Source organism: Lobosporangium transversale (genome assembly GCF_002105155.1).
Source record: "Lobosporangium transversale strain NRRL 3116 chromosome Unknown BCR41scaffold_52, whole genome shotgun sequence".
Taxonomy (NCBI): domain Eukaryota; kingdom Fungi; phylum Mortierellomycota; class Mortierellomycetes; order Mortierellales; family Mortierellaceae; genus Lobosporangium; species Lobosporangium transversale.
The window spans coordinates 44836-65711 of record NW_019029030.1 but is presented as its reverse complement, the minus strand read 5'-3'; the positions used below and the strand labels follow the sequence as shown (position 1 = coordinate 65711).

General features: G+C 41.3%; 8 protein-coding genes across 8 annotated transcripts; 4 read left to right on the top strand and 4 right to left on the bottom strand.

Annotated features, from left to right (window-relative positions):
• Window positions 1-265: 265 nt before the first annotated feature.
• Window positions 266-2421, top strand: BCR41DRAFT_400674 (hypothetical protein; the record flags this gene model as incomplete). The annotated part of the gene is made up of 8 exons (XM_022029157.1): window positions 266-419; window positions 532-691; window positions 825-1248; window positions 1345-1630; window positions 1734-1744; window positions 1863-2060; window positions 2224-2233; window positions 2333-2421. The coding sequence occupies 8 exons, from the start codon at window positions 266-268 to the stop codon at window positions 2419-2421; spliced, it is 1332 nt and encodes a 443-aa protein (XP_021876909.1).
• Window positions 2422-6734: 4313 nt separating this feature from the next.
• Window positions 6735-8977, top strand: BCR41DRAFT_361974 (hypothetical protein). Its single transcript, XM_022025650.1, has 6 exons — window positions 6735-6857; window positions 7264-7684; window positions 7790-8074; window positions 8186-8273; window positions 8393-8719; window positions 8893-8977. Exons 1-5 carry the CDS (start codon window positions 6816-6818, stop codon window positions 8562-8564), a joined length of 1008 nt encoding a protein of 335 aa, XP_021876908.1. The 5' UTR covers window positions 6735-6815; the 3' UTR covers window positions 8565-8719; window positions 8893-8977.
• Window positions 8736-9915, bottom strand: BCR41DRAFT_188810 (ESCRT-II complex subunit-domain-containing protein). The gene is made up of 5 exons (XM_022019806.1): window positions 9753-9915; window positions 9512-9660; window positions 9278-9331; window positions 9087-9178; window positions 8736-8994 (listed from the first exon to the last, which is right to left on the bottom strand). The coding sequence occupies exons 1-5, from the start codon at window positions 9857-9859 to the stop codon at window positions 8785-8787; spliced, it is 612 nt and encodes a 203-aa protein (XP_021876907.1). The 5' UTR covers window positions 9860-9915; the 3' UTR covers window positions 8736-8784.
• Window positions 9916-9956: 41 nt separating this feature from the next.
• BCR41DRAFT_361972 (hypothetical protein) lies at window positions 9957-11628 on the bottom strand (the record flags this gene model as incomplete). The annotated part of the gene is made up of 2 exons (XM_022025649.1): window positions 9957-10091; window positions 10190-11628. Coding segments are annotated over 2 exons (1552 nt in total), but the record flags the coding sequence as incomplete, so codon positions are not given.
• A 1123-nt stretch (window positions 11629-12751) lies between these two features.
• Window positions 12752-14754, top strand: BCR41DRAFT_188788 (hypothetical protein). Its single transcript, XM_022019804.1, has 5 exons — window positions 12752-13333; window positions 13450-13498; window positions 13589-13741; window positions 13822-14177; window positions 14266-14754. The coding sequence occupies exons 1-5, from the start codon at window positions 12890-12892 to the stop codon at window positions 14506-14508; spliced, it is 1245 nt and encodes a 414-aa protein (XP_021876905.1). The 5' UTR covers window positions 12752-12889; the 3' UTR covers window positions 14509-14754.
• On the top strand, window positions 14083-15882 carry BCR41DRAFT_188796 (hypothetical protein). Its single transcript, XM_022019805.1, has 4 exons — window positions 14083-14177; window positions 14266-14759; window positions 14869-14982; window positions 15092-15882. Exons 2-4 carry the CDS (start codon window positions 14555-14557, stop codon window positions 15811-15813), a joined length of 1041 nt encoding a protein of 346 aa, XP_021876904.1. The 5' UTR covers window positions 14083-14177; window positions 14266-14554; the 3' UTR covers window positions 15814-15882.
• A 92-nt stretch (window positions 15883-15974) lies between these two features.
• BCR41DRAFT_327791 (galactose-binding domain-like protein) lies at window positions 15975-17610 on the bottom strand. Its single transcript, XM_022021671.1, has 2 exons — window positions 17447-17610; window positions 15975-17022 (listed from the first exon to the last, which is right to left on the bottom strand). The coding sequence occupies exons 1-2, from the start codon at window positions 17520-17522 to the stop codon at window positions 15983-15985; spliced, it is 1116 nt and encodes a 371-aa protein (XP_021876903.1). The 5' UTR covers window positions 17523-17610; the 3' UTR covers window positions 15975-15982.
• A 740-nt stretch (window positions 17611-18350) lies between these two features.
• BCR41DRAFT_425594 (cytochrome P450 51) lies at window positions 18351-20207 on the bottom strand. Its single transcript, XM_022030605.1, has 2 exons — window positions 19450-20207; window positions 18351-19328 (listed from the first exon to the last, which is right to left on the bottom strand). The coding sequence occupies exons 1-2, from the start codon at window positions 20102-20104 to the stop codon at window positions 18433-18435; spliced, it is 1551 nt and encodes a 516-aa protein (XP_021876902.1). The 5' UTR covers window positions 20105-20207; the 3' UTR covers window positions 18351-18432.
• Between the last annotated feature and the right edge of the window lie 669 nt (window positions 20208-20876).

Here is a 20876-nt window from a genome sequence, read left to right as displayed (position 1 = left end):
AAAACAGCCTCCATGGCACACTTCCAGAGACCTTGCCAATAGCATAATAGTATTTGAGTTTCAGGACCAGATCGAGTTATCGAGATCTACACCTGGTTTCATTCCAACGTCATGAAACGACACTCACCAAATGGTATGGTATGCATCGTAAAACCCTAGAATATATTTATTCCAAATCTCATTATAAAGAGATTAGCTTTTTTTCTTCCCAATATTTATTTCTGTCCTGATTATTTTACACCTAATCCGTACCTTTCTTTTTACCATGACTGCTGCCAATTGTTCTTTAGAATCAACCAAGAAGCCCAAAGTCTTGATTGTGGGTGCTGGTATCGGTGGATTGACCCTTGGGGCCTTGTTAGAGAAGGCTGGAGTGCCATATGAGATCTATGACAGGATGGTTGGGATGAAACCTCTTGGTATAAAAAAAAAAAAAAAAGAAAGGTTTAATAATGAGAACTGGTCTGACTATTTTTTGCTTTTATTTATATTCATAGTTTTTTCTATTTTCATTTTTTGTATTCTGGTTAGGGGCAATGCTTGCGGTGGGCGCTACAGTGGCCCCATTATTCAAACAGATGGGTATCTGGGATGAATTTCTATCGCTTAGCAAACCACTGCATTCGATCGAGACTTTCAATGAACAGCGACAACTAGAGTTCTCGATGGATTTAAAGCTTATGGAGGAGTTGTAAGGAAAAAAAAAAAAAAAAAAAAAAAAAAGACATGCCTACTTTCATACGCTATTAAAGAAAGTAGAGAGAAATGCACCTTGCTTAGTGCTTCCTTTTTTTTTGTTTCTTTTCTTTTTTGTTCTTCCCTAGAGGAGGAGCCTGCGATAATCTGTGTTCAAGAGCTCAAATCCACAATCTGATCCACCGTCAGATCCCTGCAGAAAAGATCCATTTAAACAAGCGTGTCGTGTCCATAAAACAAACCGAGCCGCCGAGTGACAGTGGTGGTAGTGGTGGTGGTGGTGTTGGTGTACAGATCCAGTTTGCAGACAACACAACTGCTGAAGGAGACATCCTTGTGGGAGCCGATGGAGCATATAGCAATGTCCGGTTGAATATGTATGAACAGTTGCAGAAACAGAACAAGCTACCGGCGTCAGATAGTGCAGGTTTGCCTTACAACTTTATTTGTCTCGCGGGGCTGACTCATTCCTTGGATCCAACTCAGTTCCCAGAGCTTGACGACCCATACTCTCACTGCTATTCTGTGATGGCAGCGAACAAACCCTATTCGGTATGATCTGTATACAGATGCAGATGCAGATGCGGATGCTCATGGCCACGCACTAAACCTTTGCCCGTTTTTTTAATTATTTATTTTGTAATCTAGTGGTTGACTTGGACCATTAAGGGCAATGTTTATTGCTGGGCAGTACTCCATCATAAGGATGGGGTCTCAGCCTTGGATCGTAGCAGTTTCCAAAATGCGGAATGGGGACCAGAAGCAATCGAAGCTATGTGCAAGGATGTACGCGACTTTCCCATCCCTGGAGGACTGAATAATTCCTTGACCATGGGGGATTTGATTGACCATTCACCCTCGATCTCCAAAGTCTTGTTAGAAGAGAAAGTCTTTGATACTTGGTATTCTGGGCGAACTGTGCTATTAGGCGATGGTAAGAGAAAAAACCACTGAAAGGATAAAAGTATTCTATTGTTTTTCAGTCAATGGTGACTAATTGAATTCTTTTCCATTGCATTGAAATACTTGCTGAATAGCTGCGCATAAGGTAAATGGCTTACCGATGGATATATCTTCGTAACCCTCCTCCTTTTCTCCTTCTTATTAAGTGCCCCTCGCCTTAAAGATATACCTCTTATTAATACTGATTATTACTTCCCATTCAGTTTCACCCTGTTGGGGGCGCAGGAGCATGGAATGCTATACATGATGCAGCCGCATTGGCCAACTGGCTAAATGTTTTATCTTCTTCCGCATCTGTGACCGAGATTGAAGGGGTCTTTGAAGAGTACAAAAAAGAGCGTTACCCTGTTGCCAAAATATCCTATGAAAATAGTTGGATCTTAGCGCAGCTCCTTCAGCAGGTAAAAAAAAACAAAAAACATCCTTTTAGTCCCTCAATACCCATGAGCCTGTTTACTTATCAATGGATGATAAGGATGAAAATTATATATTTCTTTTGATCATTTATCATCTCTTTTAATTATTTTTTTCTCTTTATATCTTTCTATTTGGTCCTTCGGTTAGGATCTGAGAGGTAAAGCTCTACGTTTCTTCATGAAAAATATTCCCAAATGGCTTTGGCGGATCATATTGATACGGGCGCTCGATTCACGTCCGCAACTATCCTTCTTAGAGCCCGTTAAAGATAGTGGCAATGTAGCCCCTCGATATCAACCTAGTCTTGAAAAAACATTATCTATTCTTCGTGCACAGAAAGTATAAAAAACATACAGCTACATATAAGTGAATAAAGATATACTTTAATATAAAAGGACAATGACGACGACAGCATACATTCCTTGCATGTTAGCTGGGCAAAAAAGTTGGCATCATCAACTGAGTGTAAAGTCTCTAAGTATGAAATGGTCGATGAGAAACAATCAATCCTTTAACTTCCACACATGCTAGGTTTAAATAGTGTGCGACTAGCTAGGAAGCCATGTGGCGTAAACACCATATCCGGGTTCTGGCCCCCACGTCCAGTTTTGTGTTTGAACTTTTGTCCGCTATTAATAAGCAGTTGGAATAAAATAATCGGATCAGACCGAGCTTGATTGTGTCATCATATTTTAAAAGTATTCGAACATTCGAACAATTACAGTTTCAGAACATCCTTTAATCTGCAAATCTCCATATCACTTTCAGTTGTTAAGAGGAAACATTTCTTTTGGAGTAGCATTACGAATGCATACGAATATATGGACTTATGTTAGTAATTGACACATCTCTTAAATGACCACTAGCAATGTGAGGAACTCGAAAATATTTATCTCACTTGCCTTGGCTGGAATGTTGGTCTACATCGTTAGTTATGACAAAGGTTGTGATCATCAACTTAGACATGTTATCGACCATACACAGCAAAGCTTATACTCGATCATTCTGGTACCGCTCGGCCAACACAGCCACAAGCACTAAGCAGGATACATCGTAGTATGGCATACTTCACAAAAAGTAGAAGTCTTGTTTGCTTGAGTTCTATTGTTTGTATCCATTTTGAGAATGTTGTTTGGAAATAACGTTGACTTGATGCGGTAACATTATTCCGAGGAAATAAAATTGTTTTACTTGATGCACAGGGCACGATTGTGCACAGTCGAATTCCGGAAACCCAGAATTCAACTGTAAACTCATGTCCACGTTCTTGTTCTTGTTCTCCTCAGCAATCAATGCCCTCCATTCATACTGCAGTGCTCAAAGATACTTTATTGACTCCTATACTCTAAATCCATTTTGCAAAATAATGCCAAAAGAAGCTAAACGAATCAGGAAGTCAGTACCTTCGGCAGCTTTCGCTAAGAGAGCCAGGATAAATGATCGTCCAAACCTCCCTTCATCAGCATCATCTGTTTGCAACATGAACAGCACTAAACTTCACCCCTTGGACATTCCAGAAATCCTCTTGCTTATCGGCAGCTTCCTCAAGCTGAATGATCTTATAAACTGTATCCGTGTTTCCAAAACTTTTCATAAAACTCTTATCAGGCTTATATGGAGAAAAATCATAATTGGACCAAAGGGATATCCTATTGGTGAGGCACTGCAAAACAACAAACAATACATTGAAGAGATTATGTTTAAAGTAGACAAAATTCCAGAGGAGTATGGGTCATTGCAGGGATGTGGTCGTCTCCAGTCCATCGACTACAAAAGGAGATATTCGTGGTCCCAAGCGACTCACTTTCTGGATCTGATCAAACCCCACAGCTCCACCATCACTAGGATTTGCCTAGGAAGCGTTCGTACTCCACGTGGGCTCTGGGAGGGATTGCTGGAATGCGTCCACCTTAATCGCTTAGAGCTTTCTCACATACGTATTGATCATGAATTCGATATATTTTTTCAAGTCTGCAAGAAACTTGGGTATTTGGATATGGACTCTTTATCCATACATCAGCTTCCTATCAACTTCCTAAGTAGTGGAGCCGATGATGATGTCCTCCCAAAGATACATACACTGCGTATAAAGTGTGTCTGTTTAATCACTCCTCCAGATCCGTACACATCATCGTATTTCCTCGGCATGTTGGTGAGGAAATGTCCAGGATTGTGTGTGCTTGAGTATGGAGGACAAGTCTTTTCCATCAGAGACACTGAGCAGTCAAAAAACGAAGATTTTTTCAAGGAAGCATTCCTTCAGCACCCTTGGACTCTAGATGAATTGTCAGAACTATCGCTTCCTTTCATAAATATAACAAACGAGGATATGGCGACACTCCTCAGACGAATGACTGAATTAAGACAGTTAGATGTCGGACTTTGGGACTTCGGTCAGCTTCCTCTGCAGGAATTACTAGCAGAGAAGCAAGAGGTATTGGAGAATGGTCATATGGTACGAAGGAAAAGGCTTCGGAGGCTTTGCGAGACGGTTGAGACATTGATACTCGATTTAAAATGCGCCGTGGAGGATGGTGTTGTTCAAACCATTTTATCAAATTGCCCACGTCTGAGAAAATTTGCAGGATCTAAAATCACAGTAACAGAGATTGTCAATGGTGCAGAATGGGTTAGCACTGGACTGACTCGCCTAGATATCAATCTTTTGGCAGATGTTGATCAAGAGACAGCAGAAGGCATGGCGAAGGCGCGTATTGCGTTTAAGCAACTTGGTAAATTGACTCAGCTACGTCAACTTAACTTAACAACGTCGGACTTAATAAGTAAGGGAAGACGGACGCTGGACTTGAGACTAAGAGCAGGCCTGGATGAACTATCCAATCTGAAGAGTCTACAAACGCTAAGCTTAAGAAATGATGATCATCAGCGAACGCAACTTGAGGATGCGAAATGGATTGTGGAAAATTGGCCAAACATTAGATGCTTGGACGGTCACCTGGGCGATAGGACAGATAAACACCATTCGGTGCATCACTTTCTTCGGTCGTACAATATATACGTTGGCGCACGGTAAAGAAATATATTGTTAATTTACAACATGGTATGGGGGACGAGAGCCTTGAACATAAGCTTCCCAACGCATAACTACCTACTGATGATGATACCATTGTAAAGAATGGTGATAAAAAGTGATGATAAAAAAAAAAAAAGAAGAAAAGGCATTACATATCCCCAAGTTTAAAGAAGAGTTTTTACAGACTGCCAACGACAGTTCAGCTATTTCACTTACTAGATGGGATCGAGAGAAAACCGAATCTGGTAATTGTTTATTTCTCCTTTTTAACTTACTTATTTCTCTTATTCCTATACATTAAAAAATAGGGCAGTAAGTCAATGGATGCAATGGAGTTCAGAATAGAAACTTGGTCATTCAGCTCTTCAATATGGCCTCCCCTTTTTTATAATAAACTCTAATAGGGGGAATAAAATAGACTCGAGGATGGAACTCTTTGCTGTATATCTCATTAAAGCATTTTGTTCTCCTGTGCTCTGCAAATAACAATATTAGTAACGATAATAATAAAAAGACGATCTATAACATATAGGAAAGACAAGAACATACACATAATCTCGGTTGCCGCTTTGGTGCTTTCGTGGCATCAATTATTGATATCGAGGGCTTGAACTTTGTAGCACAGTAGTGATAGTCGTCTTAGCAGTAATGGAGAGTCGAAGTAGCTTCAATTGACAAGACAGAGAGGACGGCATCTGTCTTTGGTTGTTGAATCGATGCATCCGTCATTACTATTGCAGTAGTCGCATGGTATCTCAAGCCTTGATGGTGTACCGCCACCGGAAAGAGGAGTAACCTAGATTGATTTATTCCACCATACTATGAAGATTGGCTAGCTTGATCTTTCTCTGTACAATTCAGCGAGCCTTGATTTGTCGTATCAGTTACTTCCTCGCCTTCTTGCTTTCCCTTGATGTATCCGGGTTGGTGAGCACTGCTAGAAGTCGTGGGTTTAGGTTTTGTTGTTTTTGGGACGATGGTCTGTTAAAACGATTGATGTGATTGATACAAAGGCTGTTTGTAATTCACACGAACTGATAAGAAGAGTTCAATATCAGAAAGAAGGGCTTTTTTTATCTTTTCAAATTCGGTAAAATATGTGATCGATATATTGTTATCAATTTTAACGATAGTACCAATAGTGCTCACGCGAACAGGCTGCAGTTAACTACAGAAGGCCTGTATGAACTGAATAAAACAACAGTCATGGTATATATCAAGGCTGTATCTTTTATATATGCCCTGACATACAAAATCTTGTGGCATTGGTAAATTCTGCACCGGAACTTTTTTTTTTTTTTTTTTTTTTTTTTTCACAGTAAGCGTGTCTTCATTCCTTGAGTATCGCTTACAACAATTCATAGCTACTCTTCCCTCACTGTGTTCTGCAGACTCCAAATTCATTCATCCACCCACGCCATCCTTCGCTATGACTAGCAACCAGCCTCAATGACAGACGCTCAAATGTGTCGGTGTATATCATCTTCAAGGTGTTTTCATAAAATACTGACTGTTTCACATGCTTAAAAAAACGCCACCAATTTTAAAGGTAGATGGGATAAGCCACGATTTTGATTTCCACGTGCTTATTTTTTGCTCTCATGCCCGTGTGCTTTCTTTTTATCGTTCCTCCAATCCCCGCATATTGCCAGATCAGTCTCTTCATACATCATTTCATCCTCCCCACTCACACATCATTTCCATCATGTTTGCCCTCCGTCGCACTGCTCTTCCTGCCTTTTCCTTGGTAATAATAGTAAAAAATAATACAAAGTACAACAATCTACCGCAAATTTCATTCACTGCATAAAAAGATCGCGCAAAAGACTTTTTTGTTTTTGTCGGTCCCTGAATCTCCCATTTAAGTACATGGGCACACGCGAAAATACCACGGAGCAAAATTGATGGATGAATAGCAATCAATGTCTCCATCAACATGTACAAAATCGCTATTTTTGATCTTTTTCAGCCGATGTTTTGATAAATTTCAACCCTTGCATGGTTACATCCCATCCTATCCCGTCCTTTCCCATCTATCCCATCCTATCATATTACATTGCTTTAATTCAAAAGACACCATCCTGACCTTTTTTTTTCTTTTTTTTTTTTTTTTTTTTTCCTTTCTCTCATTCCTATGACAATCAAATGAACAGGCTCGTACTTATGCCACCAGCGGTAACGTTTCTACCCTCTTGTTGGTTGAGCACAAGGACAACAAGGTTGCTGCTTCGACCTTGAACGCCCTCACAGCTGCTTCCAAACTTGGCGGTTCCATCACTGCTCTCGTTGCCGGTAATGCTCCCGACACTGTCGTTAGTGAGGTCGCAAAGCTGTCTGGTGTCTCCAAAATCTTGGTCGCCAAGAGTGATGCCTTCACACATGCCTTGCCTGAATCTCATGCCACCCTCTTGGTCGAAACTCAGAAGAAGCATGGTTTCACTCACTTGGTTGCCTCTCACTCTGCTTTTGGCAAGAATGTCATGCCTCGTGCTGCCGCCATTCTCGATGTTGCCCAGGTTTCTGACATCACTGGTGTCGAGAGCGCCGATACCTTTGTCCGTCCTATCTATGCCGGTATGTTTTGAATAGTAAAATATTCCGTGAGAATAGAGAGATGAATAAAAAAAAAGAGACTCAATGTTGATCTGACATCCTTCAAATCCCGATGGTTTGGGATAGGTAACGCTATTGCAACTGTCAAGTCTAACGATGGAATCAAGGTCATTACTGTCCGTAACACTGCCTTCCCAGCTGCTGGTCAACAGGACTCTGCTGCCTCTCAAGAGGATGCTCCCTCAATCTCTGCAGACAAGAACTTGGCCGAATTTGTCAGCGAGCACATGCAAAAGTCTGACCGTCCTGAACTTGACTCTGCTACCCGTGTTATTGCTGGAGGCCGTGGCATGAAGAATGGCGAGAATTTTGGAATGCTTTATGAATTGGCTGACAAGATCGGTGCTGCCGGTAAGAGAGAAAACAATGCAGGTCCAAGGTGTCACATCTCTTAATTTTTTTATGATGTACAACTATAGAAATGAACCCGTTTTTTTTTTTTTTTTTTTTTTTGCAATATAGTTGGTGCTTCCCGTGCTGCCGTCGATGCTGGATATGTTGACAACTCTCTTCAGATCGGTCAAACCGGAAAGATTGTTGCCCCTGAGCTGTAAGGATCCTGGAAAATGCGTCGACTTTTTTTTTTCTCACAATATTAGTCAACGGCACCTATAAACTAATTATAAATCTAACCATGCTTTAATGACTTTATGATTTAAAAACGCATAGCTACATCGCTGTTGGTATTTCAGGCGCCATTCAGCACTTGGCTGGTATGAAAGATTCCAAGACGATTGTTGCCATCAACAAGGACCCAGAGGCACCCATCTTCCAGGTTGCTGACTATGGTCTTGTCGGCGATCTGTTTACTGCTGTGCCTGAGTTGACCAAGAAGTTGTAAATATAAGAAAGAGGACTGGGATTGTTAGACATAAATTAAAGATAAGGAAGGAGAAAATAAAATGGTTGGACCTGTTATAGATTATTCACTTACAAATCTTTGCATACAACCATATTGAATGATACGCGGATCAAATCCAAAAGATTATTAAAGAGGTCAGTCAAGGATATTTGAACAAGTTGGGCCTCCCCGTGGGAATATTTCATATTTTAATTTTTTATTATTTTGCTCCTGCATTAAAGAATTTGACTCCCATCTCTTCAAACGTCGCGCCTTGGAATGTGGCTGCAATCCCACGTCTCACCAATACTTCCATGGTTTTTTGTAGGACGGTTGGATGAATATTATGGAACTCTTGGCCTTCTGAATCCTCGCCATGTGCAATCTCATAGAAAGTTAAAATCGAATTATTAAGGCCCAATTCAAAAACCTGGATAAAAAAATAAAAATAAAAATAAAAAGAAATAAGAATGTATCAAAAATTTAATTGACAAGGAAAAAAAAAAAGAAAAAAAAAATTACCCATGCTAAGATCATTTCTGCCCAATCCTCGGGTTTGCGCCAGTAAACGATTGCCCTTCTCTTTTTTGATGTCGCGTCCCACTCAGCATCGCCTATGATGATGAATTTTAAATTAATAAATTGATATTCCCTGAACGTGAAAATGTTTTGTCACACAGAACAAATCTTTTTTTTTTTTTTTTTGCCTTCACCTTTCTTGACCATCACATCCACTATAGCCTGAATAGTCTCTGGTTTGAGTCTCCCTATATATTATTAGTTTTTTTTTTTTTTTTTTTTTTTTTTTTTTTTTTTTTTTTTTAAAAAAAAAAAAAAAAAAAAAATAATCCATTGTGAAGCCAGGTTCATCTCCTTGGTAAGAATGAGTGAATAAGAGAAGACAGGGGAAAAAAAAAAAAAATACTTTGAATATTTTTCTTCCTTACGATTTATCCGTTGGTTGTTGAACAATTGATCGTTAACGGCAGTGTCATCCAGATCCAGCTGATAAAGTCGGTGATGCTTATAATAACGCATGATAATCGTGCTCCATAGTTCCGCCTGATTTTTCCATGTAGACGCGGTCGGCTGCAATCTGTTGGGGATTATATAGAACATTAATATCAGAGAAATTAATATCTAGAAATATAATAAAAAAAAATAAAAACTTCCATTGTATTGCATTACGTGTAAAAAGGTGGAAAGTTGTGAATGGATGGAAATTGAAATCCTGATGCAAGAGCTGGTGATTGGCTAAGGCCTGCTGCTGCATTCGATGCTGTTACATCAGACATTTCCTTTTTCTTTCGAATTATATATGTATATAAAGGAGTTCTACAGGTTGTATGGGTTTAAAGATGAAGTGTAAAAAAAGACATCAACAGCTTCTGACCATTAGAAAAGCTGCTTGTGACTACTTTATTTTGGGCTTTTTTACATGGACATCAATCACTTGGACACCAGAACGTTCGCACTCAACCAGAAGCGACTTGCTGTTGCCAATAATAATCCCAACATCAGCTTCAACTACAGTGATAGAGTTATAAAACGAATCGAATGGTTAGCAACTATATGATATATACATATATATATAGTGATGTTTTGAAAAGAGAACAGATTAATACCTAAGCATCCAAGATCAGTGGAAGAGTCACCCAGGTAAGCCCATTTAGTTTCAACAGGAGCAAGACCATATTTGCTGGCATACTCTTCCTGAATCTTTCGAAACGCACGCAACTTATCTGTGCCTGTCAGGCAGTTGACTTTGACTTGGCCGTTCGATAAATATGCTTCTTCTTCAGCTGCGTCATCTTGCTTTGATCTCTTATCAGCAACATCCACATCAGCGATCTCGTCTCCACTTCGTCCTTGGTCTTGGCTTTTGGTCTCTGTATTATTGGTATTATTAGTAGTAACATCAGCAGTGCCTTCACTTCCACTATTATCACCCTTTTCTCTACGTCGCTTTTGTAATTCTTGATGATCCTCATACGAAAACATCAGATTGGAGCAAATCAATTGAGAGTCTGGTAGATACCGCTCAGTTGCTTCTTCACTGCCAAAGATCTGATCCATCGCTCCCCGGATCAGGTCCTGACTCCAATTGACAGAAACAATCCACAGCTCCCCTCTTCTTTTCCTACAACCGTGTGAATCTACGGTAGGGACTCCTTCATCACCTAGCTCCTGTTTTAGTGCTCGCTCCTTACGGTCTTGCTCTTCTATAAAGAGCTTCATAAACTGAACCACCCCTGGACGAAGTCGGATTTTTTCGCGTCCATAAGCTCGAATCTGAGCACGAGTCAATCCCACAAGATTACCGCTTTCATAGACTCGATCCAGAGATACCTTTTCAACCGCGCGTTTGCGCATTTGAGAATGGATCCAAGGTTGAAGCGAGGGGATCTTGGGAACGACGGTCTCGGGTTCTGGAGTAAATGTGCGACCGTCTACATGACATTTCAGCTCCCGAATATGAGGATCTAATAAACGATGTGGCTGTTGCTGTTGCTGTTGCTGTTGCTGTTGCTGTTGCTGTTGCCCATCCATGTTCAAAGACGTAGATGATGAGGAAGGGGTGGATGTGGACATTGATGCGTTTAAATGACACAGATCCCCCACTGCGACTTTGTCCAGATCTTCCAGATAGGCTTGCAAGATCTCGGACCAGGACAGCTGTGGGTCCGCATAATGGACGGGACGGATTTCATTGGCGAGAGTATCGAACGAAGAAGTTGTATCGTGTTCAGTGATGGTCTCATCGAAATCACAAACGAGGTGGTCAAAGTCCAAGAGAGATTTAGTGATTGCAATTGGAGACGGCCTGCCAGAAGGTATTCCATTAAGGTGAAGACATCCATGAATGTCACCCACTTCCAAGTATGAACTCAGATTCTTGTCATGTTTGTTCTCAAAGAGATGAACAAGCCCTTCAGCATCGGTGAATCGGTAGAGTGTAGTTGCCATGAATTCAAAAAAATAAAATAAAATAAAAACGAAATGAATGTTCATTCCCACACATAAGCGCCTTTTAAGCCTTTCTTCAAATGAAAGAAACGTCATTGTATCATTGTCTAGAGACTAGATGTCTCTGGCGTCTCGACCATTAAAAGACTTCTGCTGAACCTATTTTGTCACTATTTCATGTCAACATGAACTCAATTCAACAGACGGGTCTGTGCTGTCTTCGAAATCAGCTTTGTGGCATTCTCTTAACATACAGGCGAAAAAAAAAAAAAAAAAAAAAAAAAATTCGATGACAGAACTTCAACCAACGATAGCAATAATGACCATTCGATTGCGTTGGGACCTCACTGTTTCACTCTTTCTTAAGAATATTAATGTGCTTTAAGAGTTGAATATTATAGCTTACCAGGTCAAGCACCAGTCAAATTGTCCGTGCAATACAAGTAATACGGGACAGCATATTCGCCTAGCTTTCACCGAGATCCAGATGATATCCCATAACTCTACTTGTTAATAAAACTTGTCCTAATTTTAAATGAAATGCACAATAATGGGGAAATGTACCATCTAGACTTGCTTGGTCTTCTGTTAGAAGGCAAGTGTTAGAGATGATGCAAATGTCGATGAGACAAGAGGAAAAAAAGAAGCATTTTGGGCATGTAGCAAGTCGAGACAGGCGGCCTCTGGTCCATAAGGTAAAAAGGAATGAGAACATGAAGAGAGGGAGAGAAAACAATGGTTAGATAGTGTAACTGAGCGTGTCAATTGCTCCGTCATAATATCAAACTGTGCCGCGTTGCATTGTGCCAGACCATAGCATGGCCCAAGCAACCAACAATGTGGTGCTCAAAAGCGTGGCATATTGTTCTTCTATCGTGTATATAAATGCTCGCAGCCTCTGGCTCGAACTCTGATAGCATTCAAAAACTGTGCACGGTCGCACTACCAGTTAATAAAAGGTTTCACACGGGCACAGAGACGGTGTGTCGAAAATGTTTCAAAGACGCGTCAAAAAAAAAAATTTTTTCCTCGAAATGCAGAGTACGCGCCACGAGGCGAGGCAGGGCGTTGATCAATTGAACCGTTGATCACATAAATGGCAGTAAAGCCGCCTTCTCCCCTTCTCTTCTCCTTTCCACTTTTCGGATTTATGCTTCCATGCTCACATACATGCTGTTTCTTTTCTTTCCTTTTTTTTTTTTTTTTTTTTTTTTGTCGATCTTCCTTCTGCAAACAATCTTCGCTTTTTGATTTCTTCTTGCTATACATCTTGCATTGCCTTTATCCAGGGCATATACCTCTTGGCACCTCATTCATTCCACTTTGTATATTTTGTGTAGTTTATATTGCATTCCATCATGCCCAAGCAACACCAGAAACCGCAGAAAAAAGCAACGCAACAGCAACAACAACAGCACCATTTGGGCTCCCCCACAGTAGGGCCGCTACCCACTAATAGCACGGCGATCGAAACGACTAAGACCTACACAACTAATAGACCTTTATCGCCCACGGCCCTAGATGCTATAAATATATTTCAATCAGTTCAGACACCTGAAAAAGGATGGTATCTCCGCAACACCATCGAGGGTGTTCATGGCAGCTTAAAATACGGGCCCCTCCCTGCAGTCGTTGTACGTGCAGGTCCTCGATGGAAGTGTACTTTAGATATCAGCGCTCTTGAGCCTGGATGGTACTCGATAGTTTTTTGTGTATCCTTCAAGAACATGGATACAAAGTCACTGCAGTCGTTAACCATCGACGCGCGCCAGCTCGACGACGATAATCATTGTGTTTACATGGTACATGAGGGAACTAGAGTGTTCTATATGCGTATGTTGCTGCTCTTTACCTGGCAAAAGGAAGGAAGAGCTGACAAGGTCTTCTCTTGGATAATTTTTTTTTATTATTAACATAGGCAGAGACCTGCAAAACCATCATCAGCAATCAAGAGCTTCGCAACATTTGTAAGACGCATAATCCTTTATAGTGTCATGTATATCATCATTTTATAATTACTTACTGACTTCTTTTCAAACCCTGTTGCCATTAAATAGCCACGGAAAGGTTCACTCGCCTGCGATTAGATGGTCAAATCGAGCTTGATGCTTGTGGGCCTATGGAACTGTCTTTCAACTTCGGTAGTGGCGCTATCGGCAGTTTTGAGCTGCGTTATATCACTCTAGAGAGCGGGCAGAATAGTATCTATGGTAAAAAAAAAAAGAAAAAAAACTTCCTACTTGTCATATCATTTCTCATGCTGATGATTTACCTTATTGCTCAACAATAGACCAGGTGTTGTACGGTGAGGGAAAGCCACAGCAGCTCATCAGCATTGGTCACGGTAAAGGAAGCTCGCAGGATAAAACGCTCAATGTCCATTCATATGCAATCTCATCATCAGGCTATGAGCCCGAGAGTTTGAGCGACGAGAACTACTTTGAAGTCGTCCTAGAGAAGGACCACTTCTTGGTTCTGGGCCAAACGAACACATCGACTGATAGTATAGTTGAGCCAGAAGAAGGAGGTTGCCGTCGACTCATCAGCACGCGCGACATGTCTGTTGCAAAAACGTTGAGTATTCATCAGGATTATGAGATCCAGTATCCAGTCCCAATTACGGGTCCGGCCTTTACTTATGCCCAAGTAAATATCAAAAGAAGGAGAGATTGAAAGAAAGAAAGAGTGATGATTCACTGACATTAATCCTATGTCTCTTTAATCCCCCATTTAGGGCTCTATCGTCAATATTGTGAAGGATGCCAACGCATTAACGCCTCCTAGAGACCGCTTTAGCTCTTGTGGACACGATTGCATTATGGACATGCTACCGGTCGACCTGCTCCTTGAAGATGAGACCCTCGAGTACGCTTATAATGAAACCATAGTCCTCAATATGATGGCTACTCAGACTCGCATCCACGGCTCCAGGATAACGGTCTTAATTATCACTTTTTATCTGATATTAAAATTGTGATTGTTGCGGTAAAATAGCTGTATGAGCTTCGAGTGATCAAAATGGTATGCAAATATGTAACGATTATTCAAAGAGAAATCGCAGAGATCCTGGCCTTTTTCATCATCTTTGGCGTAGGAATTGCCACGTTCACAATCGCTATCCTTCATGTGTTAAAAGCTTGCTCGGAAGAAACATGCTCGCTACGCGATCCAAACACAGGATATCCAACTCAGTTCTTTGGTGCTTTAACTTCAACGTTCTTTTTTATGGTAGGCACAACACACACACAAAAAAGTTAATATTTGGCAGTAGGTCGATACCTGATTTTAAATTTGACAGTCTTTTTTTTTTTTTTTTTTTTTTTTTTTTTCGGATAAGCTGGTCGGTTTGGACCTATTAACAGCGAGTTGTCAAGCCAAGACTGGGGGTTCCATGTTATGATGATTTTCTGTTATCTTTTCACCAACATTGTTATGATGAATGTTTTGATCTGTAAGTTTATGATTTACTTTTACTTTGAAGATCAATACCGTTAACATTCCATGCGATTTTGGTTTTTTATTAATAACCATATATATTTCAATCATCATTGGGGAAATAGCCCTGTTCAGTATGACATTCATCAGGGGAGATGACTGCTGGCGCCTGACTTGGATCGAGTGCCGCCTCCGTTACATCGAGTCAGCCGAAAATATGTCCTACTATATTGAAGGCTTTCGCGATACACATGACTGCTTCCCAAAAGAAATCTATCACACAGCTGATCCGCTCAAAATGGCCGCGTTCCATGAAAAGAACCATAAAATTAAACCTGGCATGGCCTTCCAAGGACTCTTCCCTAAGAAGGATGAGCAACCTCACAAAAGGAATAACAGCAGTGTCGACGACAAGAGTCAAAACAATAATAATAATAACAAACTCAAGGCCATTCTCCAGATAGAGAATGCTAGATTAAACGCGAAACAGTATCAAGTCAATCGCGAGACTAAGGCAGATCTTTCAGCGATTGTGGCTACCCTTGCAGGGATGCAAAGGAGTATCCAAGATATGCATGAACTTGAGCAAGAGCGAGAGCGAGAGCGTGAACATGGACGTGAACATGAACGTGAACGAGAACCCTTGACTAAGCGTGATCCAAGAGCAGCAGCAGCCTATGTACGTGCTCAGGCACGTGACTTGATGGAGCATTGGATCAGTGGACAACAACAGGGTGAGCAGCAACCCCAATTTCAGCAACAACAGCAAGATGAAAGAGCAGATCAACGGCAGAAAGTATCGGACGGAGACGAAGCTGCTAATAAACATAGTTTTGGCGCTACGTGAGCGCTTCCATTAGCGTATAAAACACATTTGGGGAATGCATCCAATAACAAATTAAGAACACAGCTTTGAGCACTCTATACTGTAAATATTCGTGGAAACTGTGTAATATATATATAAATTTTTCTTTCTTTTTTAATCAAGTGAATAAAAAAAAGAAGATAGGGGTTGTTTAATGCTTCTTAACGTTCCATGTATGTTCGTCTGGCAGCTCATTACGGACTCCAATGGGCAAGCCAACAGGCTGTACGGCAGGTAACTGTGCGGCGCCCCAAATACGGACGCGCTTGATACCGCCATCGGGGATCATGATGACATTGATGGTTGCGATTCGTTTCTCTGTCAAATCACTGGCCACCTCAAAGAAGTGTTGACGGTGGGGGCCCACATGAACCTGATCCAGCAACAAGATTGGCTCATCTGATCCATGTTCAAATCCTGCAATAGTCACTGCTTTCGGTGGATTACCTTTATAATGGGCTGTATCGATCTCAATGTTGGTAACATGACCGGGTTGGCCTAATTTGATCTTTGCATAATCCACATGTCCAGGGGTTCGTGATCGCTTTGTCTCCCATCCATCAGACATGTCATGTCCACGACCTGGGAGCAACATGTTGGAAGGGTGACCATAATGAGCATCCGAGAACTCTGTGACGACAGATCCTGCAGCAGCTGAGGCCAAGTCATAGATCTCGTGCTTGTTCTCTGGAACAACCATGTGCACAGTTCCATAGGCACGTAGACGAGCAACACCTCCATCTGGATACATACAGAATCGAAGGTGAGTGTAAAAATCCTTCGTTGGTTCCTCTAATTTGAATCCATGGCGAGTATTGGGGTCAAGTGCAACCTTGGAGAGGATAGGGGTCCATTCAACCGTGGCCCATTCCTCATATGTGCGTGAAGCTGCCTTTTCAATTGAGGTCTCCTTGACTCCCTCTACAGACACAAACGGAGCATGGTTTCCAGTGAAGAACGCAGTATCGATTTCAAACCCAGCGATCGTACCAGCGTAGCCAAGTTGGATCACTGCCCAGTCATAATGAGGGTTATGACGACGGGTCTCCCAGCCATCATACCATGCACCTGTAGGAATGAACTTGCCAGGCTGAGAGATGGGTGCTGCAGCTGTGAGGAGGTTCTTGGCCTCTGCGAACCATTCGTCTGTCTGAGTGAGAACCTTGCCTCCGCGAGTCGCCACAGCAAGATCTTTGAAGTTTTATGTTTTAGAGGAAAAAAAAAAAAAGAATCAGCCAATACAAATTAATTGTCCAAACGAGACATGAAGGTTGCACCAACATGACGTCGATAAAATGTACATTCATATTCATATTCATATTTCCAAACAAAACGAACAGCAAAGGAAAAGTTGCATTGCCCACAATTGAGCAAAGGAAAATAGCATGGGAAAATAGGGGGTAAGGAAGAAGGCGATCATATCGAGCATTTGCATTTGTAATTTTTGTCCAGAACTTCGACGAGTAGATTTTTTTTTTCTGTTTTGTTTTTGCATTGAATAAAAGAGAAAAGACGCAGCAGGATGCTGCAACACATAAAGCAAAAAAAAAAAAAAGACAGAGACTGTAATGGAAACAAGCAGATTTTTATTTTCTCTATCATCTCCTAAACCTACCAATGTAGTCTTTGAAAGTCTCGTTGATCTTGTCCGCTTCAATACGTTGGTTCTTAGGAGCGGTTCCGTGTATCATTGTAGGATTGGGTGTATGTATCTTTTGAGGACGGAAAAGGATAGGATGGGTGTTTGTCTCGAACAGTTGAAAGGAAGAAAAAGAGAAAGGAAAGAGAGAAAGAATCCCCTCCATTTTGATCTCTCGGCCTTTTTATACAATTTGCTTATTTCAGACATGCAACGCTACCATTGAGTATTCGTTCATCATCGGGTGTATATAATCGACATGTTAAACCAAGGATCATCACTATCGGTGCCTTTTTTGGTTATTAATCTTCAACTTCACTATTGCCAGGATGGCAATTGTTGTCCTCTCTCTCAAAGCAACTGTCCTCCTTCATTTTCGCGAAAAAAAAATCTTTAATATTCTGAATGGGACCGTGGGAGATTCAAAGACCATACCATGTTTACCATGTATCACATACACAACTGAATCAGGAAACATCTTTTCCGCCATGCACCCTTTTTTTCCTCTTTAAAATTTTGCACTCTTTACCGCTGACCATAACGGGTTGAAGTACCTTCTCCCTTGGAACCCCATAACGCCTCTAAACATCTCTATACCTTCATAAATAAACCTTTCAGAGGCAAGCCCTTTACTGATTCTGTTCAATAGAGGGTATAGTCTATACATACACACATGAGTGTCCACGATTAAATCATTTCTTCCAATCTCAACCCTCTTGTTGTCAAAAGGATGCTTGTATTCCAACAGTTCACTTTGAAAATCGGATGATATTGATGCATTTTTTTTTTTTTTTTTTTTTCCTTTATCGCTTGTAGATATTAATAAGTGATCATGAATCAAGTTTTTTTTTTTTTTTTTTTTTTTTTTTTAATAAAAGATGCGCATATATGAACGTATTGTATGAGTTGTGTGTATACATGAATTATATGTAAGTGAGAGATCCTTCCTTTTCCTTTCTCCTTTACTTTCTAGGTGTGTAGTTGATCTCGACGGGCAAAACTGGCTGGACAAACATCTTTGTGAAGTCAGAGCCAGGCATACCCTTCTCTGTCAGCGAAAGATCGTACATGCGAACAAAGGTCGAGATCACTGCCTTGAGCTGGACATATGCAAAAGCCTCTCCGATGCAACGATGACGACCAGCGCCGAAGGGTAAACTTGGGTTCCTGGCACCACCACCTGCAATCTTTCCAAAACCATAATCAACAGTCTCACCAGTCTCCTCCTCCACAATGGTTTCCCAGCGGTGAGGATCAAACTTGGTGGCGTCCTTGTAGTACTGCTCATCCACTTGTGTAGCAATGGGTGATGCAGCAATGTAGTTGCCCTTTGGAATCACATAGTCAGTACCAGGAAATGTAATGGGACGCAAGACCTTGCGAAGGATCATAATGATTGGTGGGCGAAGCCGAAGAGTTTCACGGATAACATTGTCGAGCAGAGTCATGGATTTCAAATGGTCAAAGGTCAAGGGAGCATCAAGTGATCCAAGAACATCTTTTTGCTCTTCAACCAACTCCTTGAGGATCTGAGGGTTTTCTGCCAAGAACAAGAGGGCCCAGGTAGCTGTGGTGGAGGAAGTATGCTGGCCAGCCATCAAAAGAGCGATCATCAAATGGCAAGCATCTCTGTCAGTGAAGGGTGTTCCATCCTTGTAGGTCTGGTTCATCAATGATTGAAGCATATCGGTCTTGTTGGTGACATTGTTGGCACGGCGCTCTTCAATGACTTTCATGAAAATGGCGCGCATCTTTTCGTGAGCATTGTCACGGCGGAAGTATGAGGGCAGAGGAAGCCATTCAAAGAACATGTTGATAGGTTGGAACCCGCCATCAAGATCGTGGTAAAGCTGAGCAACTGTTCATTATTTGCAAACAAAAAAAAAAAAAAAAAAAAAAAAAAAACCTTTTTAGTTATATAGTCCATTGATTACAAATGATTGTAAGGATTGCAGAGTTTTTTTTTTTTTTGCCCTTACCAGATTCATCCATCAGGGCACGAATTTCAGGTCCCAACAAGGTACGCGATGCAGTGTTAATGATCAATTCTCCCATGGCTGTAAAGAGATCGCCTCTACCGCCGACCTTGTTATTCCAACGCTTGAAGTACTCCCTGGTCTCCTCCTCTATTTCAGAAACATAGGCTCTGAAGGCATCGTTGGTCATTCCCCATTTGACAAACCTCTTTTGTTCCATCAACATGTTGTTGGGGCAATCGTAAACGACACCTTTACCGAACACAGGGGTGGTCAAGGGTTTGTATGATTCTTCTGCAGAGACATCCGCCAGTTTTGCGTTGAACACAAAGTTGTTTCCTTCTATACCCAGACAGACCGTGAACTTGCGACCGACCATGGTGTAAGTAAAGACATCGCCATATTTTTTACGATTATCATCATAGAACTTGAGAGGGTTGAGACTGAAAGAAATGGCTGATCCGAGATAAGGGATCCAGTAAGGGACCTCGGGTGGTGCGTTTTTATTAACATTGATTCGTTGTGCAATTTGAATCAGGATGAGGATGACTACGATACCGATGGCGAGCGTTGACAGGATCTGGGTGAGGTTGGCGGGATTGGTGAGATTTCCTGCCAGAGTCTGCAGGCCCTGAACCAGCTGGACAATGACGGCCATGATTTGTAACGTCCGAGCGAGAGACGAGAAGGTTGAAAGAAAGGAAGGTGAAGGAAAAAAAAAAAGTTGCTCGGTCCGGTCTGTTGAAGATGAGAGATGAGAAGAAAAAAAAAAGAGAGAGAGAGAGAGAGATGAGAAGAGATGGGAAGGGAAAAAGTTTCTCGGATTTTTTTTTATATATTTATAACGTCCCAAGGCGATCCCCGACTTGACTTTGACTGGCTGATAGACGATGGTCTGATTGCTCTGATAACTCTCTTTTCTCTGGTAGCCACCACGGACACACAACAAGACAGCGGTTAGATCACACATTAACAGATATGCAAAACAGGCAACTCATGGCATGATAGCATGATGTGTGTGAAGCCATCTCTTTCTCGATATGCTATCTCCCCTCCTTACTAACGAAACGGTTGGCATGTAGATCAGATCAGACCAGGTCCAGCAGCAAGACAGGGACAATGTTGGTGAGACAGGGATGAGCAAGTGATGTGATTGGCTGGTTAGGAATCACCTCTTTTTTTTACAATTCGCCTGTGCTGTACGTGAAAATAGTTTAACATTGCATGTTGCGGAAGAAGAACAAATTTCAGGGCGGAAAGAAGCCAAACCATTCATTTGGTATATATACTATGAAAATATGCCGCTGTAATTAGAAGAAAACCGAGGCTTTCCGTTCAATAAATAATCTCGGCTGTTTTAGTACTGGATTGTCCGGAGGAAATAAACTCGGTCGTGGATCTTCCCTGCCTGTATTTTAAAAACCCGATCA